The sequence below is a fragment of the Marmota flaviventris genome, chromosome 12 (assembly GCF_047511675.1).
Source record: "Marmota flaviventris isolate mMarFla1 chromosome 12, mMarFla1.hap1, whole genome shotgun sequence".
Lineage (NCBI taxonomy): Eukaryota > Metazoa > Chordata > Mammalia > Rodentia > Sciuridae > Marmota > Marmota flaviventris.
In genome coordinates, this window is record NC_092509.1 from 74,561,565 (window position 1) to 74,575,481 (window position 13,917).

Below are 13,917 nucleotides of genomic sequence, written 5' to 3' on the forward strand. Positions count from 1 at the left end.
GTTTTCAAGTTTCAGTCCTACGGAGGTGGAAAGGCCACTGGTCCAGCCCCCTTAACCCCAATGAGTCAATGTTTGGTGTAGCCACGAGTCTAGTCACGAGTCTCATTGTTTTTGACAGAGCCTTTGACTCATTGACCAATCTTGTCATTCATTTGCGTTCTTATCATTCTGTTTCTCCTGGTGTAGTTTGAGAGTCCCTATTTAATAATTTCCGACCTGGGTGCAAGGTTACATTCCACTCTACTGGATTCAGGAACTCCTTCCCCCGCCCTCTTCGCTTGAGCATATATGCTACCGACGCGGGCGGCAACTCACTCTCTGTACAGGTAGCAAGAACAGCTGTACTTTAGGAATACCGACAAATTTATCCTTCGGCTCCTGAGGGTGGGCGGAGAAATTAGTTATCGCTTTAAGAGAGTTAGCTCCTTAATAGGAGTACTAAGGTAGAGGCCGAACCAAAGTGTCGCGAGAACTGTAACACCGGCAACATCTCGCGATGTTTGGCCCCGCAAAAGGTGGCCATTTTGGAGTCCACTCCGCGGCTGGTTGCCCCGGCGGCGTCTCCCAACCGGCTGGCGGGACCAAAACTGGCCCTGCGGGTGTCTGGCCTGTGGGCGGCCGCGCCGACACAATGTGGCGGCTCCGCTGCAAGGCCAAGGATGGCACCCATGTTTTGCAGGGACTGTCCAGCCGAACCCGGTTGCGAGAACTCCAGGGCCAAATTGCCGCCATCACCGGGATCGCTCCCGGCGATCAGCGAATCCTTGTCGGATACCCGCCCGAATGCCTGGATCTCAGCAACGGGGATACCACTCTGGGGGACTTGCCCATCCAGTCAGGTAAGGGAATCGGGGCAGGGGCCTGGGGAGGTCCTGGAAGGACGTTGAGGGGAGAAGTGAGAACCAGCAAGGCTAGGCAGCAGTGGGTCAGCTGGGGGCTTTGAAGCCAGGGGAGAGGCTAGATCAAAGAAGAGAGAACTTGACAGAGGCAGGGCAAGTGTCTAGCAACTCCTTTGTTTACACACGCTTGAGAGAAAAGCCAAAAGCCTAGGAGTCCCTCTTCCCCAACCTGCTTTCAGATCAACCTGGAAACAATCTCGTTCATTTTGTTTTCTTTGCATTCACAAAATTATAAAAATATAGGACCTATTTTCTTTGCCTAATGCGTTTCCCCCTCCATCCCCAGTATCTGAATGTTGCGTCATACTTTATTTCCTTTCCTGATTTCTTCTTGCAGTCCCCTTCTTATATAGTTCGACAGATATATTATTCATTTTAGAATTAACTTTTAAAAATATTCACTAAAAGCCCTTTCAAGTTCTAACCAACAGCAGTTAATTTTTGCTCAGTATTAAAACTTGAACATCAACATTGACAATTAAAAGCTTTCCGACGTTCTGTCAAGAACTCTGTAAACACTAAATAGGGTAGGTATGTTAAGTTTCAGAAGGAGGAGAACCCCCTAGTGGCCTAGTCTAGTGTGAACATCTTCTGGAATGTTTGTGCTTTTAAATGCAGACAGCAAGTAAGAAAAGTTTGTTTTCAAAATGTATCTTTTTAAGTATATATAAAGGGATATACTCCAAGCCAATTCACTAAATTGGGATGCAATCTGAAGTGTTTTGTGTTCTCTTGTTTTCATCTTTATGAAGAGACAGTGAACAAATGTTTGTATTCAACAAAAGTTGTATTCTTCTTTGGGGGGTAGGTACTGTGGATTGAATTTGGGAGCCACATCCCCAGCCCTATTTTGTATTTTTAATTTTAGAGACAGGGTCTCACTGAGTTGCTCAGTGCCTGACTGTTGCTGAGGCTGGCTTTGAATTCCCAGTCTTCCTGCCTCAGCCTCCCTCCACTATACGCTTTAACTTCTGTTTGTAATTTAATTTCGTCTATAATTTCACTGCAGTTCTGGATTTGTTTTATTTTTAACAGGCGACATGCTGATCGTTGAAGAAGACCAAACCAGACCCCAAACTTCACCTTCATATACAAAACATGGTGCTCCTAGTTATGTCAGGGAAACTTTGCCTGTGCTTACCAGAACTGTGGTCCCAGCCGACAACTCTTGCCTCTTTACCAGTGTATACTATGTCGTTGAAGGTGGAGTCTTGAATCCAGCTTGTGCCCCTGAGATGAGACGTCTTATAGCACAAATTGTAGCAAGTGATCCAGACTTATATAGTGAGGCAATACTGGGAAAAACAAATCAAGAGTACTGTGACTGGATCAAAAGGGATGATACTTGGGGGGGAGCAATTGAGATATCAATTTTGTCTAAGTTTTATCAATGTGAAATATGTGTAGTAGATACACAAACAGTAAGAATTGATCGTTTTGGAGAAGATGCAGGATATACCAAAAGGGTTCTACTGATCTATGATGGCATCCACTATGATCCGCTTCAGCGAAACTTCCCTGATCCAGATACCCCTCCTTTGACCATTTTCTCCTCTAATGATGATATTGTCCTTGTACAAGCACTGGAACTAGCAGATGAAGCTAGAAGAATGAGACAATTTACTGATGTAAACCGCTTTACCCTGAGATGTATGGTGTGTCAGAAAGGATTAACTGGACAAGCAGAAGCAAGGGACCATGCCAAGGAGACAGGCCATACCAACTTTGGAGAAGTGTGATCTATGCATGATGAGGGTTGAAGCCTACTACCTCACAGATCCAGAAAGCTCTGGGTTTTCTAATAAGCTATTCTTAACCCTGAAGAACAAAGGACACAATGCTTGAACCATCCTTTTAACTTAAACCACTAAGACACTGAAATTCCTTGTTAAGATTAAAATTAGTGTGCAAGTTTACAGATGTGTGTCTACAGTGGTGATACATGCCCTCTTTCTGCTGGGGTGACAGAATAGGTGGTCCTCAGCCACTTGCTGACACTAACCTGAAGATTGGATTTTAGTATTACAAACTAGCATCCAGGAGCTTTAACTTGTAGAAGAAAACATCATATTTGGGGTAATGTGGAAGGCCTCGTGTTAAGGCCACTGGACATGAACCACAGTGTCTCCAGTAATTGCTTCCTTTTAAAACTGAGTTAATAGTTTCCAAATTAAGAATTCATCAAATGAAGATACAATTGTCAAAACTAATTTTATACTGCAATTTGTTAGACTTTGTAAGTGTGTACTTAACCACTTATAAGTACATAGCAAGCAATTTTTGCAGGGATAAGTCTATTCCTTGAGAATGTTATCTAAACAGGAATTGATTGGGTCCTGTTTAAGATTTCTAGTGTATAAAAGCAGAATGTATGAGGGAAAAGGTGCCCGAAGCAGCTTATTGAAGCTTTAAAAGACCATTGGCCTCATGTTTTAATGCAATTTATGTATTAGTGTTTGTCACATTGGACAAAATTTTAAAATTAAGCAGGGTATGCTATTTCAGTTAAAGTTCCTTAAAATTTGAGTGCTCAATTTTTGCTTTTTTTTTTAAAAAAAAAATACACATTTGCCTGAAGGGCTTTAATTTCCTCAGCCTTTTTGTTAAGAGCACTTCCTCCAAGAAAAAGTCTTCATCTAAAGTGATAATGCTATGCCTTGGTTTGGTTTTTATAAGATCTTTTGCATACCTACCTAGTGTTTTTGTGCTGCCAGTATCCCTCCACTAATGCTCTTTAGAATATTCCATGTTACAAATTAGCACTTGGCTTATCTTTCATATTTTACTTTGACTTTTGAACAGTTTTAAAGTAATTGGTGTAATACTATTGAATGAATTTGTTTCACTTCCAAAATATGAAAGTTTTTAAATCCTTGCCTTATTCAGCTTTCTAAATTCTGCTTCTTCCTAATATCAGATGTGTAGCCATTTGCTTGGTGGACTAATCCTCAAGGCACACCCTTTAAAACTTAGCTTCACCACAAGATCTTCCAGATAAAGTTTCCTACCTCTTAATTCTTATGAAGATCAGGGATGCTAAATTATAATTTGTTATGTATTTACACAATGTAAAGAGGCCTAATGTTGTGAAGTTTTGTTATCTTGTTTTCATTATTTATTATCTCATAGAGAACCAGTGGATACTTTAAAGCACTTATAACTCCACATATCTTCTTGGCAGATGTTTTAAACTTGAGATTTACCTATAGCGCTTTTACGGTGACAGTGGCCATGTAAAATAAAGGAACATAAAGGTGAACGATTTAGGAGGACAGTTCCTTGAAGGAACAATTCACAAAGTGTGCTTTAAATCATCAGATGACATTTCCTGAGTACCTTTTGTGTGCACTGCTGTTTTAGGCATTATAAGTTATTATGATCAGTGTAAGTTGAAAGTGTTTCATTTTCTTTTTTAACTGAGCCTTAAAAAATAATGCTCCTGAGCTTATGATACTTAATGTTCGGCAATCATCATATGAACAGATGAATATGATATGAAAATCTCTTCATACCTGTCTGTCGTTGGGTCTAGATGGTTTTTGTAGCTCCTTTATTTCCCCCAGAAAATATTAAATTGAAAATTATAAATTAAGATTATACTACTGGGTAGCATCCATCAAATTGAGCATTATTCATAAAATTTGCCTTCCTTTCTGTGCCACTTCAGGAGCCAAATTTGACCTTTGCTACTGAAATTTTAGATTTAGAAGTTTATTTGTGTGGCAAATATTGAGTAATTTATAATGTGCCTGGCATGTTTTGATGTTTCCCAGCATGCATTATTGTCACTTTAAAGTTGAGTATATGTTATCTACAGTGGATTAATTTAAAACATGGAAGACATAGAACACTCATTTTAGAATTAAGCCCCTTCATTATAATTGTTGTTTACATATTGTCAGGTATTTATTTGGGGGTCTTATTCTATTTTATCTTTTACCTAGATTGTCCATTGACCACGTAGACATTGATATTCAAATTGCTTTCAGAATTCACTTCTTAAGTTAATATTTGCTGAAATTCAGCACTAGTACTTTAGTGCTCTGATCATGGAAAAATTCAAGATGAGACACTATTTGCTGACAATAATTAAGAATTAAAAACTTAAACTGCGTATTCTAAACTAAAGCCTGAAAGCCTCACAGAATTTAAAGCGTTTTTTTTCCTCCTACTGCACTTAGTAAACTTTTTTTTCTTGTGTGTGTGTGGTGCTGGGGATTGAACCCATGGTCTTGTGCATGTGAGGCAAGTACTCTACCAACTGAGCTACTTCCCAGCCCTTATCTTGAGAATTTTGAAAGCTCTATGGATTTAGTACTTACAGCAGTATTAAAAGAAACTGTGTCCCAAGTTTGCACTGGAGGAGCAGAATGAAATCCTTCTTCCTATTCAGTTTTTGCCTGTCATACAAGATTTTTTTTTTTTTAAATAAAATGAGAATCATTCTGCCACAGCTAATGGCAGAATGAATAGACTGCTTTCCCAACCTATCGCCTGTTCTTTCTTACTCTTCTGATTAAAGATCAGGTGTAGTACTATGAAGATTCACTCATAAGAGTGACTTCAGAAGTTGAAATTAATATCCACGAGAATTTTGTGTTAGTCATATGAAGACATTGGTATGTTACATGTTTTGCTAATTATTATTTCCCATGAATGAGAAATGGGCATAGTCAAGTGTTACCCTTGAAGCTTTGTCTGCTGGTCAGCTTTAACCTGTTACAAGCTATAAAGTCATTCCATTGTTTCAAGAAGTTCAAGTCCCAGCAAAATCATTATCATGAATTAATTTATTTATTTATGCCCCTAAGTGCCCACACCTAACTTTTTAGGTTATTTCTTCTGTCCTGTGTAGAGATTAAAACAAGGGTGTTTCAATGTACCCTGGCTAATCATAGTTTTTTATCTTTTTGAAAAAATTACAGTGGGGGAGTATGTACAATTAAGCAACAGAGTGATTTTTTTTTCTTTTGATAAATCAGGTGGCCTTAAACTTGCATATATTTAAGAGTTATGTTCTTTCATGTGTTGAGACACATTTATTGTTTGCAGCACTTTAAAAAAATGAAATAAAAGTTTACATGTTAGCTCTATAGGGATCTTGTTGAGGACATTAAAATTTCTGAGCTGCTAACCATCAGCTCTTCATAATCAACTATTGCTGTAAATGTTTAGTGTATCAAGTAGTAAACATTCTGGTGTTTTGATAACAGTAGAACCCAATTTCAGTAACTATTAGGAGCATGATCTGTGCCCTAGCATAAAATATGTTATTGCTGTGAAGTGATTATGATTTATCATTTGTTATGCAGTGCAGTATTGAAATTTGTCCTTATAGCATAAAGATGACTAACAATTTCTGAAAGATGTGGATTCTTAAAGCTCTTCATTTGTTTCTAAGTAAACTTATTTTAAGGAAGCTGATTTTTTAAGTCAGAAGCCTTAAAAATGTCACATAGAGCCAACATCATTTAAGTCTAAAGCGAAACACAATTTGAGTAAGTTAGTTTATTAACTAAAGATGTTTTCTGATTAAGCATTTAATATTTTAGCCATATTTCATCCAACATGAAAAGAAACTTCCCTGATTTGGGGAAAATGTTTTATCTTCTCCAAACGCTAGCTAGCACTTTGTTATTTGAATATTTGACTTGGAAAAAGATATTACATTGATACTGAATTGTGAGGTGCTGACTTAATTCTTGATTCACATGCATTTAATGGAGGTTGATAACCTGTGGTATTTTAGAGTGAAAAGGGGGTAGGAGAATAAAGTCCCACTAAAAAGGAAGAGATTGTCAAATGAATGCATTACTTGTCATAAATTATGAGTTTCAGAAAAATTTCCAAGCAATGCCTTTGTGTTGCCCCAATCTTTTTCTTCCATTTTTTTTTTTTTTTTTTTTTTTTTGGCATAGAATGTAGCAGGGCCATAGATGAAAAGGAGTGATATTAAAGTATAAGACCATGAATTTTGCTGATTCCCTTTTATACTTTTGTTTTCTAAAATAGTAACCTACATCTAGGAGTTTAGTGATAGTGAAGAGACATGATTTGGTTAAGTTAAAGATAAGCAGAAAGGTTAACATCAGAAAGACTTAGATTCTGTGAGTCTGACTTTATGTCAGGTGTAGAATATGTAGTTAATTATAATCCATAAATTAAGTAAAGGACCAGGGGACCTAATTCATGTCAATTTTCCAGTTCACGTTGGTGCCATCCAGGACTCAAGCTGTTTACAGGAAATGTACTCAGCAAAGTTATATTTTCCTTTAAAATTTTTGAATTTAGCTTAAACTGCAGAATAAGTATGTATAATTTGTTCAAAGGAATAAAGAATAACAATAGTTCTGCAATTCCTGCATTAATACAGTAAAGGCAGATGTTCCTAAAGCAAGAAGAAAATCACAAGGCTGTCAAACTTAGAGCTTTAGAATATAGCTTGAAAAAGTAGTAGAGAAAGGCAAAACAAAACAAATCTGTTTTTCTTAACATAAGATATTTTTTCCTATGAAGAATAATGAAAAGTGTTGTTTTCAAAATCTTACTTTGTCTATTTGCCAGCTTTTTTTTTTCTTTTTCAAAGTTAATGCACTGCTGCTACCTGGAAGATACCTAATTTCATTTTGTAAAATTCATGTGAATTTGCCATTGTCATTAAGATGCATTGATTTTATTTATGAGGTGTATGACTTTAAATATATAAATGCTATATGAAGTGACTTGTTTTAAAAGAATAAATGAATGAAAACCTTGTTGTTTGAGCATATTTTGGGATCAGGGTGGAAAGCCAATGGACAGCCACGACACTCAAGTTAGATATTATCAAACAGACGACTGCTTTGATTATATTTAGGTGGACTCAACAGGAGAATGTGTTTCTCCTTTTTAACACCAGAGAATATTTGAAATTAACCTTCACTATTTTTTTCCCCTAAATCTGTTCCCCAAAGCTCAAATTCAGTATCATTTCTGTCAAGTTGGAAGACTGAATGCTCCTGTTCATTTTATTTATTTATTTATTTTTTATTTATTAGGTACTGGGAATTGAACCTAGGGGGCTTTACCACTGAGCTAGATACCCAGCCCTTTTAAATTTTGAGACAGGGCCCTGCGAAGTTGCCAAGGCTGGCCTCAAACTTGGCGATCCTCCTCTTTCAGCCTCCCTGAGATGCTGGGATTACAGGTGTGCACCACTGTGCCCAGGGTTGCTGTGATAATAGACAAATCTGTATGAATTTACATCTGTTTGAAAATGGAAATATTTCTGAAAGAACTTATTTTGTCTTTGATGTCAACATTTAAATACTTTTTTGAAACAATACTAGGGTTATTAGAATTGATCAGAATTTAGGCCCTCTAAATTGAACTATTTTAACTCTCATTGCAATAAGTTTCTAAAAGTAAGGAAGTAGAACCATAATAATGCAATCTAATCTGTACCAGGACAAAATACATCCTGGGCTCAGTATAAATTGAACATAAGTAAGCCAATCCACATTAAAAGTTTATATGTAGTCTCGGCTCTGTGATGGTAGTTTGTTGAAAATTAACTGCCCATAAGCAATGCTTCTCAAAGTGCTTCTCAACACATTTCCTAAGAACTTGTTAAGAAATGAAAATTCTCAGAAGTTGATGGGGCCCAATAATTAGTTTTAAATCATTGTTCAGCTTTAGAGATACCTCTGACTTCTATCGGTAGTATTTATCTTCACTCACTACCAGTTAATGAAATTTACAGGTTAATGTAAATCCCGAGAAAAGTGAAGACTGGTAGTACAATGAATGACAATTCAAAATTCTACAGGCTAAAAAAACATTAAATGTTTAACTCTTCGCATTGGGGTGGATAAGTCTTTTCTAAATTTTGTTGGTTTACATTATTTCCACTGGAGCTTGAAAAAGGAAGGTATGAGTTCTAGATAATCCAACCAAAAAAAAAAAGGTGAAAGGTTTTTCTCAGAAATATGATAAAGACAGTAAACTGATCAAATCACACTTTAAAAAATACAAAATAAGGAACAGATTGAATTATGTTGACCTACAAAATGATCCTCCCATTAGATTCATCCTTTTTTTTTCCTTTTTATTTTTTTTTAAATTTTTTATTGTTGGTTGTTCAAAACATTACAAATTTCTTGATATATCATATTTCACACTTTGATTCAAGTGGGTTATGAACTCCCATTTTTACCCCATATACAGATTGCAGAATTACATCAGTTACACATGGATTCATCCTTTAACATCAAAAGACCCAGTTTTCTTTTCTTACTCTTGAATGAAGGCTAAGAAGATGACTTTAAATTTGGCTTAGAGAAGATAAGTAATAATTAGATAAGCTGTTAAAACAACAAACCCTTACTGAACTTCTACTCATTGCAAGATATAGTGTCAAATGCCTCAGGATTACATGGATACCAATTTATTCAGTATTTTTTAATGATCTGATGTGCCAGGAACTGCCCTGGGTGCTGGGTATATATTGGAGTGAGAAATAAAAACACCTACCAATGTAAAGGAATAAAAAGTTAGGGGTTGAAGAGATAATGGGTGGGAGAACCAAATTAAAATTGGAGAATCCGGGAAAGCCTTTTTGAGAAAGTGACATCTAAGCCAAAAAAAGAAGCATGAATGGGAACTAGTTGAAAAGTAAGAACATTCTAAGTAGGAGGTATAGCATTTGAAAACACAATATTGCAGGAGGAAATGAAGTATTTTTCAGATCAATCTGTCCACAGTGTGTTAAACAAGGAGAGGGACTCAAAATGAAGTGGTAGGGTCCCAGATAAGAGTGCCTTTAGTTCTATTAAGCACCTACCCCATTTAATATTTACCAGGTTGTATTTGATTGTTTATATTTGTGTCCCAAAATAGTTTGTATACTCCAACCAGTTCTGTCCTTTTATCATTATATATTGTATTCCCAGGACCTAATGAAGTACTGGATGCATAATAGACATTCAATATATATTTGATGAGTTAAACATGAATAAATGAAGTTAAGGTATAAGGAAATACACATTAACCGTGATATTTATCATAAAATCATTAAGAGGACATTAGAGCATTTTAAGGAAAGCATCAGATTAAGGCTTCTCAAAGGAATTTTATTAGCTCTTGTAATTGGGAATTCTACGGGGTTTTGACCGAACTAGAAAAAGAGGTTCAAATAAAGACTTTTAAGAGTTAGCACATCACCATCATCATCATTATCATCATCATCACCATCATGGAAATATCAGAATACTGGCGATAAAGAGGAGGACCTAAAATTTAGGATCAGAAATGCTTTGGGCTTTTCAACAACACTTGAAGCTAGCAGACATTAACCTCAAACACTATCTAGCCATTCCATCAATCACACCTATGGATAGAATAATGGTATCGTTTCAGTCAAACAAGGCCTTATGCATTTATTCTCAGGAAGTTGTTGGAGAATGTGTTGTAGCAAAAGAAGAGAGATAACCCAAGAAAGAGGAAGAAATGAATTCTATGGATAATCCAACAAAAGAGCAAAGTGAAATGATTTTTCTAAGAATGATGACATATCAAAACAATAGTCATTGAATTCCCTAGTGAACAACCTAGCCAAATGAAAACAGGTCAGAATTCTCTGGGAAATTTTTTTCCCCCATGAGATTAATAGAATACCTAATGTCCTTGAAAGTGCTGAGAAGATATTTACATAATGGGTGGGAGGGGCGTGTAAAGCAACATGGAAAAGAAAGAGTAACTATAGTATATCTCATTGCACAACTGTGGAAAGCACTTATTAAATCATGAAAGGAAATAATATATATGCAGTACATATTAAGTATTAAAATGCAAAAATGTATAGGGGTGAGGATGTAGGTGTAGATGCCATAAGGAGGGACAAAGAACAGTACAAGAGAGAGCAAAGTCCTTATCTTGCATAGTAGAAAGGAGAAAATATGAAGATATAGCATAAACATATGGACTGGAATCTCAAAAGAATTTGGAGAACAGGAAATTATGTATCTAGTATTATTTTCTAGTAAGTCTTTTAGAACTATTTGTCTATATTTGTGTAAGTATAACTTTGGTGAAATTAAAAAAGTAAATAAAAATTTTAAAAGTGTAAATGAAAGATAAGGAAAGATATGTAAACAACCCAAGAAGTATGGCTGTGAAGGGGAGCCAACGGACATAGAACAGCAGAGAGACCATGGGAGCAAAGATTTAAGCTTTAAACTACCAGCAACTCATATAAAGTGTTTACTATGCACCAGGCACTCCTAAGTGCTATATACATGTATTAACTAATCTATTACTAGTGGGAGCATCAACCCAATTTTATAAATAGGGTAACTGAGGCTTAGAAAAGTTAAATAACTTTCCCAAAGCCACACAACTAGTAAATGAAAAACTAGGGAATCTCAGCTGGCTGTATGGTCCCCAGGCACTATGCTACACCATGGGGGAATGCTGCTGGGAATTTTTTCAGTAGAAAGGTTAAAGTGACATAGGAGAAAAGGCTGCAGAGACTGAGTTCACGATATGAGATCCAGAGCACATGTACATGATAGAATTTTACAGGAAGAACATGTGCTCTATTGTACCAAAAAGAAGAAAATGAATATAATGGAAGGTAGGTTTGTAAATTTGGTGACGGAAACAGCCTGGCTGCTGTTTTCTTACTAAATATTTTTAAAACTTTGGCAAAATGATTATCTGAAAGTGAAAAGGGTAAAAGAGAGGTGGAAGGTTTGAGGAAAGAGGAGAAAGAGTGGCCTCAGACTTAGGAAGTTCGGCTTCCTAAAGAATCGTGGCAATTGTCAGGCAGTTACTTGTGAATCTTACTGGTACCAATCTACTGTCATGTGATCAACACAGAGGTGTTGGTGGCTCAGGGGAACCCAATAATATCAAATCAAAAGTGAGAGCAGGAAATGCTGGTATATGGAGCAGAAAGTTAAAGATGAAGTTTCTGGTAACCATGGCAACAGCAAGTAGAAGATAGTCAGTTTCATTAGTTATTTTTTTTTTCTTATTTTTTTTTTCAGAGACAGTTTCATGTAGAAAAGCAGATACATATTCAAGAGAGAACAAAGGCTAGCTCAAGGGAGAGATGTCTTTTGGAGTTAAGTAAAAAATATATATTCAAGGGAATATGCCAGTCATCTTAACAGCAAGAGGCTTTAGGGGTGAAGCAAAGGAGAATGTGGGCCAACTCTAGAGAAAGAGACAGCCGTGGTCTCATCAGTTCACCTCTGTTATGGCTATTGCCTTGTTGATTCTGTCCTGTGACCCTGTCTACTGCTAAGATGAGTCATTATAGCAAATAAATATTAATAAATTCACACTGATGGAGTATTTTATGCAAACTATATATAAAGAGTGGTTCAAGAAATAACAACTTTAGGAAGCGAAAGATTTATTAGATTGGCAATTTCAATAAGCAGTTCTGTATAGAGCCTTAGACACTTGCTAGGAGACCAGTGGTGTTTCCGGGGATTTCCACTCTTTGAATACTTGCTATAAGCTAAGCTTCTTTGCAAGTACTATTAAACATATTTCTTATGTACTAATCAATTTTTAGATATCCATAACAATGAAGAACATAAAGCATGCTAGAAGCCTATTAAGAAAGATAAAATCAGTCAACTTCTTACAGGATATGTGTTGTAAATCATTATGATGTACAGCATCATCAGCTAAAGGCCTTTCTTTGTAAGTATCTCAGACTCACAGGGATTGTTATGATTTGAATATGGAGGATATGGATCAAAACATTGCCCTAGAGGATATGAAATGGTTCGACCACTTTGGAAAAGAGTTTAGTGATTTCTTATAAAGTTAAAAATATACATACAATGCACTCTCACACTTCCAGTTATTTCCTCAGGTGGAATGCAGCATGTACATACACAAAGACCTCTATGCTTTATTCAAATTTATGGAAAAAACAATAAAATTCTAGTAGTACATGGATAATCTACCATTACAATCTCAAAAGAATGGATTTTTAAAAGGCAAGTTTGTTAAAGACTTAAGTTGCCAAAAAGCTATCATTGTTTTTGGCCTTATATATAATTATTAGAAGAATTATACATACAAAAACATAGTGCCCTTCATGAGTTCAAAATTTACAGGAAGAGAGAGGACAGTTATATCCTAGAGGGTTAAAGCTAGAAATACGTCCTTGTGTTAAGAGATTACAGCATATTACAGGGACACAGCCACATCAATGTTTATAGCAGCACACTTTACAATAGCTAAACTGTGGAGCCAACCTAGATGCCCTTCAGTGGATGAATGGATTAAAAAAATGTAGTATATATATATATACATGATGGAATTTTACTCAGCAATAAAAGAGAATAAATCATGGCATTTGCAGGTAAATGGATGGCGCTGGAGAAGATAATGCTAAGTGAAGTTAGCCAACCCAAAAAAAACAAATGCTGAATGTTTTCTCTGATATAAGGAGGCTGACTCATGGTGGGGTAGGGAGGGGGAACATGGGAGGGATAGATGAATTCTAGATAGGACAGAGGGGTGGGAGGGAAAGGGAGGGGGCAGGGGATTAGCAAGGATGGTGGAATGTGATAGACATCATCATCCAAAGTACATGTATGAAGACATGAATTGGTGTCAACATATTTTATATACAATCAGAGATATGAAAAATTGTGCTGAATATGTGTAATAAAAATTGTAATACATTCCACTGTCATTTCTTTTTTAAAAAATTAATTAAAAATTTTAAAGACAGATTATAGTGAAATAATACCTAATATCCTATTCCAAAAGAAGGTGGTGCTTGAGCTGAACTTTGAAGGAAGGATAGACAAAGCTAGAAGGATAAGGATGGGAAACAAAGGATATAGCATGTTGGAGGTCCAAAAGCATGAAATCATGGGAGTTTCAGAAAAATTGGGTGTGGACATAGTAAAGAATACAAACGAAAAAAATGTGATAGGACACACATGTAGGGCAAGCTCACGAAAAATCCCTTTATGCCATAATTGGGACTTGGAATTTCCTACTGAAT

The 13,917-nt window shown here is 36.2% G+C and overlaps 1 protein-coding gene across 1 annotated transcript; it reads left to right on the forward strand.

Moving 5' to 3' along the window:
- The first annotated feature begins 496 nt into the window (after positions 1-496).
- On the forward strand, positions 497-7,654 carry Yod1 (YOD1 deubiquitinase). The gene is made up of 2 exons (XM_027934661.2): positions 497-839; positions 1,935-7,654. The coding sequence occupies exons 1-2, from the start codon at positions 497-499 to the stop codon at positions 2,636-2,638; spliced, it is 1,047 nt and encodes a 348-aa protein (XP_027790462.1). The 3' UTR covers positions 2,639-7,654.
- The last annotated feature ends 6,263 nt before the right edge of the window (positions 7,655-13,917 follow it).